Raw genomic sequence first — 17,262 nt, 5'->3', positions numbered from 1 at the left:
CTGGACCGAGAACTCGATCTAGTCCTGCGCCCTTTTCAAGATGGACAGTGTGTTGGTAGTCCGGTACATCAACCATCTAGGGGGTACGCGCTCCAAAGCACTCTCGGACCTTGCAGCAAAGGTTTGGCAGTACTGCCTAGATCACCAGGTCTCGGTTACGGCGGAATACCTTCCGGGCCAGGACAACCAAGTAGCAGACTTTCAGTCTCAATGTTTCCACAACATGAGTCTCTGGAAGCTTCATCTGGGGGTGTTCGTGGACCTCCAAAGCCTCTGTGGTCCCCCCTTTTTGCTTGCTGCCTGGATCACCAGCTTCCCTGGTTCTTCAGCTGGAGGCCGGATACCCTTGCCAAAAAGGTCGGACGCATTTCTACAGAATTGGGAGGAGGAAATGGGCTATGCCTTTCCCCCATTTGCCATGATCACGCGGGTCACAGTCCAGGTGCAGCGTCAACTGGCGGACGTGGTGCTCATCTTTCTGATTTGGAGATCGCATTCCTGGTTTGCGGTTCTACTGGAACTTTCTTGGGATTTTCCAATCCCACTCCCCCCGTTTCCAACTTTTCTTCTTGATGGCACAGGAAATCCTCACCCTCTTATCGAGCAGAGGTCTCTGACCCTAATGGCATGGACGATTACAGGGGACGATGGGCAGTCCCGGGACTTTCAGAACGGGCTGTGGCGTTAATGGCCAGAGCCTGGGCTGACAGAACCGTCAAAAGATACCGGTCCTCCTGGGGACAGTGGTGTAGTTGGTGTTTGCGCCAGAGTATCGATCTCATGGCAACAGATGTGGTTTCCATCTTGAACTTCTTGGCCTCTCTAGTGGAAGGGGGTTTGGCGAATGGGACCATCAATACCTTTTGCTCCGCTATCTCTGCTGGGCATGCCATGGTAGATGGCTCTCCGGTCGGGGAGCATCCCTTAGTCTGTCGTTTGCTCCGTGGCATTTGTCTCTCATTGCTCCTGAACCTAGTTATTCCCAATTATGGGATGTCAACAGGGTTTTGAACTTGCTGCTCTCCTAGCAACCAAAAAGATGCCCTTCTAGGAAGGAGCTTTCTGCGAAATTGGCCATGCTGCTTTGTCTAGTCTTTTACAGAAGGGTGTTGCAATGCTAAATGTACTTTGTAATGTAAGTAGATCCAGTAGTCGTAGGTATTCTTGAATAGGTGTTTATTAATTAAAAGCTGGTAAATAGGAAGGCCCCACCGGGAGCAGCATCCAGCTGCTCAGCCCCACTCATTCAAACTGACCACACATTCAAACCATGCACACAGGAACATTCTAATGACATCACACACACACAGGCTGAGCAGCAGGGAAAGAGATGATCAGGATATAACAAAGGGTCTCAGATGTTAGAACCCTGGAGGTCTCGGTAGGATTTTTTCCCTCTACGGGAGTTACTTTTACTAACTGTGGACGCACCAAATGTGGGACGAAATCCATCTCTTATCCCGCGCTTCCGGATTCCCCTAAACTGTGTGTGGCTTCTTGCCTCAAGCCATCTGAGGAGATGTCGGAGGAGTTTCGTCCTCCTGGGGAATGCCAATTGCTCATTTAATTTAATAAGCCTCATAAGGCTGTGTCCTTCCCCACGATTGCTCGTTTGGTAAGGTGGGTGATGCAAGAGGATTGAGGGCCTCCAAAGCATTTACCCTGGGAGCACGCCTGGAACACATTCTGTACGCAGCAGATTGGTCTTCAGACTCTGCATTTAAACTGTTTTAGGTTTTACTTCAACCCGGTGATTGATATGGCTCACTTGGTGGTAAGAAAGCTTTAAAACTAGCATTATCCTCGCCTCCGGTCTTGACATAGAATGAAAAATTTCCTAGCTATCGTAACGGAAAGTTTCAATTCTATTAAGGACTCGGAGGCGATGATTATTCCACCCAGGGTACAAGTTCCTTGCTGTTCTCCCTCCCTCTTATTGGAGTAAGTAAAGTTTGGGCTTGGCTGACAGATTATTGTGCTTGTCAAGAAAGCTCCCTTCCACAGAGGTAATCCATAAACATTTGTCGTTGGTGTTATGCATTTGATCCTTGCAGGCAAGTCCAACAAGCATTGCCATCCTACGACGCAGGCTGTGAATGGAGCCAGGCGAATGCCAGTAGATACACACACTTTATATAAGTGGGGAGCTTGTTTTCCAAACGTGAATGATAAATAATAGGAGGTGGTGATGTCTTTGGACATTTACTCTAAACAATGTGCCGGTTCCAATGTCCACTAATTTACCTGGATACTCTTCAGACTATTGTGGATTATTTTTCGGTCTTCTTGCGACTTCACAAATACAGATATGAACATTTGCATATAGTGTAATTTTTAAATATTCTCATTTTTTATTACCTGTGCAGTTCTCTTTTGCGTCACCACAGAGCGCCTCCTTAAGTTCATTCTTGGCTGTCGAATTCCAGTCTGCACCGATGCATCTTAGAAACATGAGCCCTTGAAAGAAAATAGGAGAAAAAATTATGTTCTTATATAATGGGAGTTTCTTTTTACCTTGAACGTGGATATATTGTCATGCTCAATAAAGGACTACAGCCCCGGGCTGCACTGTTGGTGTGGCTGTTCCTCTAGTGCCAGAGACTGAAGTTACCTGGACACCTTTGCACATTTGAAGTGAACCGTTTTTGTATGCGACAAAAAGGATTCACCTCCACAACCTAGCAACCAAACTACATCACAAAACTAACAAAAAATAACATAAAAAAAATAAAAAAAGTTTGATTTTAAAACTATTTAGCAAATCAGCCTGCTATATAGAAGAGGTCTGATTCTTAAGGGACGACCCAAGTCAGCACCCACATGCCTGGCCCGCCTGGTGAAAAATTATGACTGTTAGAAATCGGGATCTCTGGTTAGCTAAGGCTTGCACCAAAGCCAGGCAGAGACCACCACTCTAGTCAGGGAAAGGGAGTTACACGCCAAAGACAACCCCTGCTCAGCCCCTTGGTAGCTTGGCACGAGCAGTTAGGCTTATACTGGTGGCGATGTGTAAAGCATTTGCACAACACACACAGTAACATACTAGGCACACCACAAAAGGAACTCCACACAAGGTTATATATAAAAATAGCCTTTGTATTATCATAAAACACATTAGATGTAATCACACAATATACATTGTGCCAACTGGCACAGGCAATATTTAAAGGGGATTATTTACACAGGCCAGTGCCACTGTCAGAATTGTCACTTGGTAAAAATAGTAAAAGTAAGAATATATCATCAACTTAGAAAACAGCCAACAATCACTGGCAGACAATATACTCAGCGACAACCTATAACATAAATCATAACATGTACAGTATCACATATGGCGAGAACTCTATTCTGCGCCAACTTCATACGCTAAAATATGGTAGACCATAATCTCCTAAACATAACTTGCATTAGGAAATAAACTTAATACCATAACCTGCAGTAGGGAATAAATCAAACCCAGACCACAGTAGAAAAATAAAACATAAGACATAAGACAGTAGGTAATACCTAATAAGCATAAAATCACATCTACAAGCATAAATCAAGGTGCATAACACATATCATAGACATTACATTTCCTAGCACCTATATAAACCGCACTAGGGCCTTGTGGGCCAACTGGCCATCCCTAAGGGGCTCAAATACCCTAGGTTCAAATTCAAGGCGCACTGCCAATGCAGCGACAGTCAAGGCGCTTGGCGCAAACCTAAATGTTGCAGCTGCCGACTACTTGCTGTGCAGCTGGGAATCTTAAATACCGGGCCTAAACGTAGCAGCTGGCACTAAGTGCTGCGCAGCTGTGCTCGCAGAGATGGGGCTAAGGAGTGCGTCTCACTCCTGAGTTCAAGTCATGTCCCGTAAAAGAAAACAAGACCTAAACGGTCTAGCTGCCCACTACTTGCTGGGCAGCTTGGGAAGTAGGGAAAATGTGGCATAGGCTCTCAGTGGCCCTTTAAACAAATGTGTCCCCTTTGTTGGAGCCACAGGGCTCTGGTAACAATTAGCGAAATGTTAGAGCCACTTAGGCTCTAAAAAAGATTAGGCCAGTGTTGGAGCCACACGGGCTCTGTAGAACAAATTATGCAATGTTGCAGCTGCCCTCTAGCAAGCGGGGCAGCTGAGGTGTACAGGTTAGAGCCACACGGGGCTCTACGAATAATGATGACACTTCGTTGCAGTGGCCTGCAACTGTGGTGCCGCTGTGAAGGTCAGCCCCACACTGGGGCACTAAGAAAGGGTCATGGGCCCCTCTGGCCTTTTAACAAACCCGGGGCCCCCTAATCAATAAAAGCATAGGCCCATCTGGGACCTCTGAGCACCTACTGCAACAACGGTGGAGCGGCCTGCTCTCTGGCGGGACCACTCGGGATCGGTGCTTCGACCGGCACCACCCCACCCCCTGGAACCCACACTCACCGGCTCTGGGCAGGACTCCGGTTCAGCTGCTCGCTTGGGGCCAGGAATCCGTGTGGCTCTCTCCTCCCTATGAGAGCCCCACCCAAAATCATCATTAGTGCGCAGGAATCTCTCTTCGCAACGGGAGCCCAGTAGGGGCAATTGCCGGACTCTGGGTCGCCTTCCCCCGACTGGGGCAAGGCGGAAGTGACGCATGCAGCCCCTCCCACAAACAGGCACCTGTCTTACGGGTCGCACTAAGCAGAGGCCCCGGGGAAAATTTCTCTCGCGGCTCGGGCTGCGGCCGGGAGACTCGGGGTGGGCACCCGCTCTCATTCAAAGGCACGTGAGGCAGGCAACATGCAGGATGGGCACCCGCTAAATGAAGCGAAGTCGCGGGGTGGGAACCCGCGCACTAATCATAATTAAATGAGCGGACATAATACAGCGTGGGCACCTGCAAGATTAAACATTAAAATAAGCGGGGGTGGGCACCCGCCGCCAAAGCACAATCGGGGGAATCCCCATTAGAGGGGTTCCCTCACCAGGGACTGCAGCTCAGGGCTGCGCAGCCCCAAGGTTCTCCTCCTCTGTGGGGGATTACATCAAAAGCGCGTCCAGTGCACTGGAAAGTCTGCTCAAAGAGTCCTATAGAGATTAGACATAGGTCCCAGCAACAAAATGTCCTTAAAGATGAAAAAGGGGCAAGGCAGGGCGGGGGGAAATAAAGTCTTCCAGGCATGCAGGGGCAGGGCAGAGCCCAGGGAGGCAAGCCTTCCCCTGAGCCCCAGCACCAGCCCCCCCCAGGTAGATTAAAGTCCACAAACAAGAACATTGTACATGGTATCACAGCCCCTTCTTATAACACAAAATCCTTTGTATCAAAGGTGCAGGCAAGGGGAGAACCAGATACAGCTGGTTCGGGAACACTTTGTTTTGCCCAGCTCCTCTCTCCCTTTCACACGACAGGCCAAGGACATCAGATGCACCACAGAAGGTGGAGGGCCAGCAATGTGGAGGGAAGGCACAGCCCTATTCAGGTCCCAGGTGCAACTCCTCCCTCCCATCTACATGCAGATCTCTCTATTCACCACCGGGCAGACTCATCCTGGCTCTTGGAGCCAACCACACCAGCCAGCCCCTGTCACTCACAAGCCACAGGCAATTCACATCTCTCAGAACACAGAAATGCCAACTTCTAAAAGTGGCACTTCTCCACTAGACGCAATAAATCTGCGCACATTGCGCAGCATTTATTCTCACAAATTTGCACATACTAAACTTGACCCTGCGCTCCCCACATCAGGAATTACCACGAGCAAAGATATCCTCCATGCATTCCTATGGGAGGGCAAGCCATCTCACCATACGCACTCAGAGTGCGCATGCACTTTACAATGGGCAACAGTGCTAAAGTGCGCAGAGGCCTAAAATCACTACTACTATGCAGGAGGCTAAAGGCAAAAAGTCTAGGGGTGAACCTACCAAAAAGGTCCAAGTCCAGCAGAAAGTCCTACATGTTTCCAGAAGTACTCTAGAAACCTGCAGTAGTTGCAGGCGTCTCCAGGATAACCTTTGGAAAAAGAATTTGCATTTCCGAGGTGGGGCGGGAAGGGGCAGGAGTTTGGGCATTACCATAAACAAGGCTTTAAGTGGGCCGGGTCTCACCGGGTCTAGCTTTTTAAAGGGGGCCTCAAAATCGGTCTCTATTGGGTTCGGTTTTGTACCCTGGCACAGACGGTTCGTTTTTTGTCAAACTGCAGTGACAGCAGGCACGTCATGGGCACCTGCTCACACTGCTCACTTCTCACTAGTGGAGAAGTTATGGTATGATGTCATGCCAGGGGAAGGGAAATCCTTCAAAGAGTCCTTTTCTCTCTGGATTTCCCGTCTCTTTTTGAAACTCAGGAGCAGCAACATGATCATGGTGTCACCAGGGCTTTAAATGGAAGGTTTTTCAAAATTATATATGCGTTATAGTTGCTTCTTATTTATCTTATGCAACTAACAACCATTAACAAAGCCAATTGTCCTGACTTCTTGTAGGTTTGATGTTACTGGTTGTATCATATCTGGATGCAATGACAGAAACAGCAAAATACAAGTCGGGCGGCACACTATGCTAAGCAAAGATTTTTAGCTTATGTGTTTTTAAGCCACGCCCTTATTACATTGGCCACGCCCCTTTGAGAGAAACCCCCCAGTTTTTTTAATCCCACTTAAAGCCCCGACCATAAACATGTATGTTGGTGGGTGTGAACAAACGCACACTGCATTTCAACCAGGGAACGCGTATTCCCCTGTCCCAGGAGTAAGTTACTCACACATAAAAAACATGTGTGCGATTACACCCTTCACCAAAGACAAAACCAACTTCCGTGATTTCCAAAAGCGATCTTGGGTGTAAATTTTCAATTTTGCTTTGTGAATCTGTTAAAGTGTAATTAGCTATCTTTATCAATACCCAAATCCATTAGTCATTCACTGGGATGGCTTGTTAGCCTAACCTTGCCAGGCATTTTTAGGCGTGAGGCTCAGTAAACCAACAGCCGAAGAAAGCACCTGTACTCATGCCAAAATATGCATAGCATGTATGATTCATCCTAAAGAAATGCATGCAATATTTAAACAGCAAAAGAGCTTCAAAGCTGCTAGAACGCCTGAAGACTCAAATCCAGCAAGCACTGGCAAAGCCAATAGGTCATGCCATTGCGAGAGCTATTGGCTTTTGCAGTGTGTTTTACCCATGCTGTACACCAGTACGACTGCTGTTCAGCATAGTTAAACGCTCGTGGTGTGGGGTAGATTGGAAAGGGGTACATTGGGGTAGAGTGGAATGGGGCAAAGTGAGGTAGACTGGAGTAGAGTAGATTGCAGTGGTATAGATTAGAGTGGGATAGATTTTAGTAGAGTGGGGTAAAATGTATGCTAGTGGGGTAGGGCAGAATGTAGTGGCATGGGGTGGTTAGATTGGGGGGATTGAGGTAGATAGGAGTGGGGGGATTGAGGTAGATAGGAGTGTAGTAGATTGGGGTAGAGTGGAGTGAGGTATTTGGGGGTAGACTGGGAAAGAGTGACGTGGGGTGGATTGGGATAGATTAGATGTATTCGAGTAGGGTAGACTGGACTGGATTGGGGTAGGTTGGAGTGGGATAGATTGGAGTATTGTGGGGTACTTAGAGTTGGGTATATTGGGTGGACTAAAGTAGACTGGAATGAGTGGGGCAGTTGGAGTGGGGTAGGTTGGAGTTAAGCTGTGTACTTGGAGTGGGGTGAATTAGAGGAGGGTAAATTGGAATGAAGTGGGCTAGAGTTGAGTGGGTAGAGCGGGGAAGATTAGGGTAGAGTGGAATAGTGTAGATCGGAGTGAAGTACATGGGAGTGAAGTAAATTGGGTGGATCAGAGTATGGCAAATTGGAGGGGGTTATACAGGAGTGGAGTGTGGTAGATTGGAGTGGGCTTTAGTGGAGAGGTGTGAAGTAGCTAGCAGTGTCGTAGAGTGTCTTACAGTTTAGTGTCGTGGAGTGGTATGGCAGGGCATGACGAAGTCGAAGGGTATAGAGCGGAGCAGAGTGTTGTAGAGTGAAGTGGTGTAGAGTGCTATGGAGAGAAGTAGTGTAAAATGGAGTGCCGTAGTGTTGAGGATGCATGGTGTGATAGTGAACGGTCATTACAAACAACACATTTTCAATAGAAAATGGCCATTACACAGATAAACAGTTTTACAGCGCACAAATGATAATGTGTGGAATTGTCATCACCAAGTGCATTGATTTGTTTCAATCGTGTTAAAGCATTTGTTTCCACCACACTTCAGAATTAAAAAAAAAAAAGTGTTTCATTTCTACCTTTCTCCTTCTGATGTATTCTGAAATATTAACAGAGTCAATGTGTTTATTCTAGAAAAAAACAACATCCTACAGCCTGTGTTTTTGCATGGGTACTCAGCAGGATGTATGGTCACAAATTCTCTCACTTTGAAATGAGGAAAGAAAAGTAACCACCAAGTTCCCAAGAATACAAAGCCTGACATTTGACTTCAGTCTTTTGAATGCACAGCAAATGAAACCAGATAAAACAAGATTGAAAGGCCGGTTTATAGATAGTGAGTACTCACAGGAGAGACAAAATCAAGCTAATACAACAAACAGAGGCAGTTAGGAAAGATGCCATCTGAAGAGTGGCTCAACTAAAAGAAAAAAAAACATAGGTCCTAAAAGTGCGAGCAGTGTAAGGACACAAGCACTTGGGCCATGGTCTAGGGGAGGGTCGCATGCAAGAAGAGGGAAATGTCAACCACAGAACAGTCCAGCAGGAAGCAAGCAATTGAAAGCGGCTTTGAAGCTCCAAGCCCACTAACAGTAAACAAAATGTCTCGAAGAGACAGCGCATGCGCTGCCTACAAGAGTCCTAAACACTGTTATGAACTTTCCTTCCACAAAACAGCTGATGTTCAATTTTGCATTGGTAAATGTGGAGGATATTATGTGGTCAAGTCTCGTCAATGCAAAATGCGCAGACCACGTTGATTAATAAACGTAGCACCCAAGAATCTATGACACCACAAATTACTTACTTATGAACTTACATTCTAAAACATGATGAAACGTGCATCAAGCTGGTAGTGATTTTATAGATTTTAAGATGCATTTTCAAAAAATGCAACTTGAAATGTTCTAAAAATGTATAATTAGTTTGTTATGCTGATAAGGTGAATTTATATTATTTGCTTCATTACAACCCATGCTGGGATAGCAGCAGTTTTAATTATGGTTTTTACATAGGAATTCACAGATACAGTAGATTCCCGAAAAAATCCAATAGCATTAATCTGAGCAGTAATAAGGAGGGTGTGACCGTGAGCTGACATGAGCCTTGAAAACTTTCAACCATACCATGTTACTACCTGTTCATGAGGAAAATGCAAGTAAGCCCCTAGCTGTCGGAGCTCCTGGATGCATTGGCCAGCTGTAAGCGGCCCGCATGCCCGGTTAGTGTGTGAGGGTTGGTGCCGCTGGCATGCCAGGCACAATAACCTGGCCCCTACCTCCCCCCCCATAACCTCTTCAACAGCGAAAAGGATACCACTGGACACCAAGGGCTGCAGGGCAAAAAAGAAACGGTCAGGCGCCAAGTATGAAGCTGCATGCTGCTGAGGCAAGTGCAAACGAGAGGCACTGATGCAGTCTCCGTCTGCATGTTCCGGACGTCGGACTGAATTAGGTTAGAAGGAGCGGTCAAATTAGAGAGTGTGTGCATCCTAGGCCTGATGAAGTGGGGGGGGGATGGAGGCAGCAGACAGATGCAACCTGCTGGGAAAAGCGCCAAGACAAGCATTGGAGAGCAAAAGCACAAGGCAGATTGAGGGCAGATGGATGATGGTAGGGAGTGAATAGAACTGGGCCTCACAGTGTTGGGTCCTATCCAGGAGGCCTGCGAGGACTCTGTCAGATACTCTCCCTCTACCCCTTCTTCACCCCTTGAGAAATGCGTGGCAAGAGATGCCTCTGGTTCATTGGGGCCACAGATCCCACGAGTGCTCTTTTAAAATAGAGAGCAGTGCTGGGATCTACCCCAGGCTACTGTTTGCTTAAGTGCTAATAATACAGGGGTTGCCCCGGCTCAGGAGGCTGGGAGTAGGGTTACATATTACAACAAGCATTTGCAATGCAATGGTCTCGGCATCATTAAAGGTAGAGCTAATGGCATTGCTCATGACATTTCTTTTTTTTTTTTTTTAATCACAAATAAATGGCATTGTCATTTACATTGCCAATACACAGCACTCTGCACTCAACAGCACACACCACTCTGCACATGCACTCACTACTCTGCACTCACTACTCTGCACTCACTACTCTGCACTCACTACTCTGCACTCACTACTCTGCGATTTAGCCGTCATAGTGCCAGAAAGACTTCTTACAAAGTGCTTGGTAGATGCACCACATAATCACACTTCGAAAGTCAAAGTCATTGATCAGTGTGTAGTAATGTTGTGTTTGAAAGATAACTATGCACTAACATGTTGCTGTTCCTGTGCAACTCTAGAGATAACCACTGTGGCTGAACTGGAAACTCTGATCATGATACCTTGGCTGAAAGCGGCATGTTAGTTAACTAGTCACCCAGACTGTGACCAGGAGAAAACGGATTTAGCCCACTGTATTTCGCTTTCCGTGACTGCAAAATCTGCACGCATGTAGAAGCGATACAATTCAGAGTGAGCCCAAAACAAATAAAACATACGTTGTGTGCAGCTTAATAAGACTCAAATATTGTAATATTATTGACAAATTGTGCATACTAAAAATGTATGCCCCTTGCTTTACTTGAGACGGAAGTGAGTTTGGTTAGAAAAATAAAAGATTGTCCCCGCCGCCGCCCGGCCCGCAGTAGGAAGTCAGGCAGGCCGGGGGCGGGACCGAGGGACAACAGGAACTCACCGAACTTCCTCCGGAGGAGAGGAGCCCCGCCCGCGTCACCAGAGCAGCTACCGGAGGAGTGCTGAAGGGAGCGAGGCTCCCGCCTGGAAGAAAGAATCTCGCCGGTGCAAGAAGCCAGGTAACGGCCTCCACCCGCAACAGGAATCCCGGTGAGTGCGAGCATCAGGAGGGGGGTCCCAACTCCACCCGCAACAGGAGTCTCCATGAGTGCGAGCATCAGGAGGGGGGGTCCCAAGCATGATGTGTGTGCCCGTGGTCCCAAGTTAGCGCATGCGTGTGAATGCGCGACAGCAGCGGTGTGTGCCCATGGCCCCAAGTTAGCGCATGCGTCTTAATGAATGCGCGACAGCAGCTGCCTACAGCGAGCGCGTGCGCGTTTCAAAATCCCTCCAAGGCGATGCGCGCGGCCAGGAGTGTCTCCTGGGAAGCACACTCGCTAACAATAGTTCTCGGCGAGACGCGCTTCTGCGCGTTTAGCCGAGACCTGATAAACAAAAAGAAGTTTACCTCATTGACCAATGGTTATCATTTACTTCCTTTGGTTTGGCAACATGCAGACTTTACTCATTCTGTCACCTTTCATTTCTTTCATCCGGTAACACTGAATTGTAGTTATACATGCCAAATCACATGTACAAGAAAAATTAACATGACATCACTGATATATTCAAGGCATACACCTAGACGACACTATGAACTTTTGACAAGGGTGATTTCAAGCACTTCATCCCCAACGTTTGTTTTCAAAGACTCGTTTTTCAAGGAATAGCCCAATATGGTTTGTCCCCTGGTTGCTTTCGAGGGGCCTTGAATCTAGTGCATGGTTTCTGTTCTTTTAAAATAAAGGCACCAAAACACTCCGCTGCAATACCAACAGATTTTGACATCTTATATGAGGACATAAAATATTCAAAAAAATCTTCAAAGAGATTACAACATTTAAGCAAGCTGAATGTGTCTGGAAAGAGTCAAGAAATTGCATTTTATACACCAGCAATCTTATAGCCTATCTGCGAGTTTAAAAATTCATCCATGGCTACATAACAATAGACTTAATAAAGAATGTTTCTCAAAAACAAGGGGAAAAGTTGGTTTGTGTCAATTTCTAGAATTTAGACTTTGCCCATCAATAAGCACCCCATGTAAACCACACTCTAGGTCTCACCAGCTGATTTATGTTTTATCAGCCGTGGGAACTAGTAGAAAATATATACTTCTTACTCGGTGTCACCAGTAGGTAGTTATAGTTACAACCTAGTTTCCATATGAAGAGTTCATTTTCAGGTGCCAATATCTTTGGCGCCGCTTGATGAGTCTCCATGGAATTTTCTCCAAAAATGAGCCCAGTACTTGAGCTGGAAAGTTTCAGGGTGATACGTTAAGTGGGGGCAGAGAAAAAGAGGGGTTCCAAAAGGAGTTTCCCCAATGTTAGTCCCCATAGGACCTTTGAACAAGACTACAGCATAAACCACTGGACAGAATTACACCAAATTGGGCAGGAAGGTAGATCGTGGTACGCAGATCCTGCTTTTTGTGATATGGTGTAAATCCGCTCATTAGTTTGGGAGATATTAGGTGAAAAACAAATTTGTGATACAGATCATTTTCAGATCCACCCGCGAATTATCCACAAATCTGGAGGTGAAAGAAGGCCCTGATTGGCTGGCCGCAGCTTGGAAGAAAAGTTGCAGCTGCCTATTTGTTTTCTGGCTTTGGTGATGAAAATACACTTTAAAACAGATAGAAGGGGGCACAATTCAGGTATCCTGACCCCAGAGGAAGCATAGAGGGGTCCCTGAGGGTCCCCTAGGACCATAAAATAGTGAGGATTTAAATTTTTTTTTTTTTAAATCGCCACAGTTCACTATCTGGGATGCTCTGAATTTCGGCCCCAGCAGGCAAAAAAACATTGAAATTGACTGATAAAAAACAAAGGTTACAGGGTTGCTATAGTTACACTGACGTTTTACGCATACAAAACCATACAAATTCAGCAGTTCTACTTCTCTGAAGAAACTAGAACTTGTGCCATTAAGTAACTTAAGGCAACGAGTCATAGTTTATTAACATAAGTATAACTATAAATGCTGAATTTTTATGGTTTTGTAGGAGTAAAAAGTCCGCTCAACTATAACCCCCCTGTAACCTTTTGTTTGATCAGTGAATATCTATATTTATTTATTTTTGATACCCAATGTCCGTCAGAATCTAAGGTAGCCCCTGGCCGAACTATATCAGCCCAGGCAGTCTCTTTGAGAATGCACCGAAAGTATATGGATTATGTTCTTCATCAATATGTTAAAAATTTAGCATCCTATGTGAAGGACACAAGTGGCTTGCAGAAACCGATATATGATAACCCAATGGAGGATGACTATGTTTTGATCTCATTAGATGTGACAACATCATATACAAGCAAAATGGCGGCTCCTCCGCTAAGGCACGTCGCCTCACTGTCTCCAGCACTGCAAAAAAAGGAAAAATAAAATGATAATAACCTGATATTATCATTTTATTTTTCTGTGCTAAATCAGCTTTGTGGGTGGGGTGGGGTGGGGCTGCCCTGCTCACAGAGCAGGGCAGGGTGGGAGTGGTTTGCCCACTCCAAGTGAGAATGAGTGTTAAGCCGGCCCTCTTAGGCCGGCCAAACACTCATGCTCACTTTGCATGCTCTACATCCAGGATGCATTGCAGACCAGGTGGAGAACATGCCCCAGGCTCACCTTCCCTGGCTGAGCGCCGAAAAGAAAGGGCTCAGACTAATCACAACGCTGCATTGAAGCACTGTGATTGGTCAAGGCAGCCTGGGTGGGTGCTTCCTGATCCTGCCTCCTGTTAGCAGAAGGAAGGAAGAAAGAGAGGAGGCAGAGGACCAAGGAAAGGCGTACAGCCAGGAGGCTGGCAGGTAGGTTAGTGTTTGGTTTCTTTATTTTTTTTAAATCCCCACTCCACTAATGCCAACAGGATGCAACCGCCACTGTACAAGCCTCTGTGACAGTGATGACTTGAGAGCAATTGGTTACTATTTAAGTCGCCAGGGGGGGGGGCAAGGAACACAGCAACTTTAACGTGGTCCTTGACCCTATTTTTGGGCCTTTCCCCACACACGGCGAGAAACTCCCAGAGGGAGGGCTAAATGAGCCAGGGAGGGATAGAGACAAGGGGGGTGATGATGAAGATTTTCTCAAAACAGTCTGGGTCACATTAAAACAGTTACTGTCACCTTTGGAACTCAGACTTTCACGTATCGAGAATAATCTCCTAGAGATGGATAAGACCTTAGTCTCCCTGGCCACTCTTAGCCTAAAGCAACTGGAAGCAAGTTATCCTCGTATTGCTGAAGGTACTCCCCAGGATGGTGATGATGGCATTCATCCGGCTCCAGTAACTGACGTTAGTTCCCCTGCCCCTGAAATGGTGCCCCCTGTCTTGCTTCTACCCCCACCTAAACCTACCCCAACACCTAAATCCCGGTCTAAGCCAAATGTTACTGTTCCCGTCATACCAAAACTCTCAATACCAGTGACAAAGGGCCCTGAGAACCTGACCTTACCCAAACCAGTCCCTAAGGTTGCCCACAAGCCCAATAAGATTAATATGCCCCCTACTGCGCGCATAGCCAATCAGTACCATGGTCGCCAGAACTTTCGTGGGGGTTATATTGATCTCCCTCCTGACGCCGGACCCTATGTCGTCGTACTGGCTGGCGTACCAGCACTTGACCCACATTCTATGGAGTCCCAGTGGTCCCTAAAGAATAAGGTGATTCACTGGCTTAACGTCAATAGGCAGCTTCCTAACACTCTTAGGAGTAGGGTTCTAATGGTTAGGAGAGTGCCATGGGTGGGTCGTACCCATAAATCCATCCCTGGCGACTGCATAGTGGTTTCATTTGCAGACCCCCACACAGCCCAACATATCACTTCATGGGATGCAGGTGATACTGATCAATCTATTGTCATCAGACCCCTTACTTTTTTCTATCCTCCAAAACAGACTGTTGAGCCACCTGGGGCTTGGTCAATAGTTCACAATCGCAGATGGAAAGGACACGGGGATGGTTGGCAACCCATTAATAACTGGTGGGAAGGAGCGCCCACTATGAATAGGTTTGAGTGTCTGGATCAGGTGGATTGACTGGGAATGAGTGTTGCTTCAATCCCTACCAATGCTCATAATCCCCCAATGGAGACTGATTCGAGTGAAAAATCAATGCCTAGATCCCATGTTCCAAGTCACATTGGGCTAGACTTAAACCCCCCTGAACACTACGCTCTTACTGCCCAGGCTACACGACAGGCAGAGCCTGCACACTCGCAAGATCTGAAAGGCACAACGGAGAATGGAGGGCATCATCCACAGGAACATAGAAACCCAATGCACTCTCTTCTTTCCTGGAATGTAGCAGGCCTTGGTAGTAAGATCACCCACAAACCTTGGCTGGAGATTGTGCAGAAGTATGGCATCCTGTGTCTTCAAGAAACCTGGCTTACAGAGGAAGCCCACATGTTGGGCTACCGAACCTTTCATTCTCCTGCTGTGCCATCAGCCCAGGGTCGCAACAAGGGGGGCTTGTGCACATACATCTCGAATGTAGGGGATGTAAAAGTTTGCAATTTTCAATCCAGTCAGTATTTTCAAATCATATCACTTATATGGGGCACTTCGCAAAGGGTGATTCTTGTGAACTTTTATAATAGTTTGCCAATTAGTGAAGTGGAATCAAATATGAACATTATGATGCATCATATCCACAAATTGAGAGATCAAGGTACAGGGGATCATATAATGCTGTGGGTGGGTGACTTCAATTGTACCATCTGCCCGTCTTCTGAGCTAGGTTTGTGCGGCCTGTCAGATCCCGGGGAGGATGGTCCTTTGCACTTCTCCCATACCAACATGGGGTCTCTTCTTAACAACGTTATATTTACCTTTGACCTCACTTTTATCAACCAGGCATGCTCCCCCCCGGTTCCCTTTGCCCCAACGTATAATGGAAGAGGTTGTAATACCACAATCGATTTTGCGCTGATATCACCAACTCATCCTGATTTCATAACCTATTGGGAAATTGGGGATGACCCTATGAGCGATCATTATCCAATCACTTTCGGGGTAAAACTGATGGGGGGGCAAAGCAAAGGAACCTAGTAGGGTTTCATACCCATATGAGGTTACCCTAACTAAGACTAACGGGTATGTAATTAAATGGGAGAAAATGAACCCAACATCTTTCTTTCAAAACCTCCTATCCTCTTGTTCCACGGACATTCTTGCCTACTTAGAGGAAGATACTGACCCAAAGAGCATTATGGCTGCATTTTCTAACATACAGCGTCACATAAAAAATGCACTGACTAGGAACTGCAAGGACAATGGGAGCCATACTCGTGGGTGGTTTGACTCTAGATGCACATCTACATTGAAAAATTTAAAGAAAGCCCTGTCAGCTGACCCAAAAGATAGGGTTCAAATTCGTCAGGCGAGACAAGATTATAAGCTGGCTATCAAACAGCGGAGGGCGACACTGAAGAAGGAGGCCTGGGAAGCTTTGGGCGAAGCCGCTAGGAATAAGGACAGTAATGCCTTTTGGAAAGTCATAAGATCGGTCTATAATTTAAGAGATAGAGATAACTCTGTGGAAGTAGCCATAACGGGTGAGCTCTGGGTAGAACACTATGGTAATCTTTACTCAAACAATACCCAGGGGAATGCCCCGAGCCCATGTAGGGCGATTTCATCTGCAGATAGTATAATACAGGATAATCAGCTAACTGTTTCCCCAGCATCCCCTTACCCGATTGATTTGGTATTTACTACCTTAGAAGTGGAAGATGCCCTTAGGGAATGTGCCTTAGGCAAAGCCCCTGGTCCTGATTACACCCCAGTGGATGTTTATAAATCAGAGCCGGATTTTTGGGTTCCTTTGTTAACTAATGTATTGAATATGGGAAATAAATGCGGTTTCATTACCACCTGGTCGGACGCGATTGTAGTCCCCATATTTAAAAAAGGGAACAGGGACAACCCTGCTTGTTATCGTCCAATATCGCTATTGGACGGACTTATGAAAGTCGCAGGCAGGATCCTCCTCAAGAAGATACAACACTGGGAAGAAGAGAAAAAGGTCATCTCGGAGTTCCAATATGGGTTCCGAAAGGGACTAGGGACACTTGAGCAATGTCTAAACTTGTCCCTATTAGTCTCTAAATACACGCAGGCCAAAAAAGGGGACTTATTTGTAACCTTTGTCGACCTCAGCTCCGCATTCGATTGCGTGGACCACGCGCTGCTCTGGTCGACGTTGGAGGACATTGGGGTGGACTCAACTATTCTTACATTCATTAAAGAATTATACAGAGACGCAGGGGCTAGAGTAAGATTCGGGACCTAGGGGGAATGTTCACAAAAATTCGCCAT

At 46.4% G+C, this 17,262-nt stretch overlaps 1 protein-coding gene across 1 annotated transcript in view; it reads right to left on the bottom strand.

Moving 5' to 3' along the window:
- BTC (betacellulin) overlaps positions 1-17,262 on the bottom strand; it is a 144,002-nt gene that overhangs the window by 88,397 nt on the left and 38,343 nt on the right. The window contains exon 2 of the mRNA XM_086963222.1: positions 2,359-2,457. Within this exon, the coding sequence (XP_086819348.1) occupies positions 2,359-2,457 (99 nt within the window). The remainder of the gene's footprint in view (positions 1-2,358; positions 2,458-17,262) is intronic.

Source organism: Lissotriton vulgaris, chromosome 3_1 (assembly GCF_964263255.1).
Source record: "Lissotriton vulgaris chromosome 3_1, aLisVul1.2, whole genome shotgun sequence".
In the NCBI taxonomy this organism is placed as follows: Eukaryota; Metazoa; Chordata; class Amphibia; order Caudata; family Salamandridae; genus Lissotriton; species Lissotriton vulgaris.
Note: the sequence above shows the minus strand (reverse complement) of the source record. Positions and strands in the feature narration are given on the sequence as shown.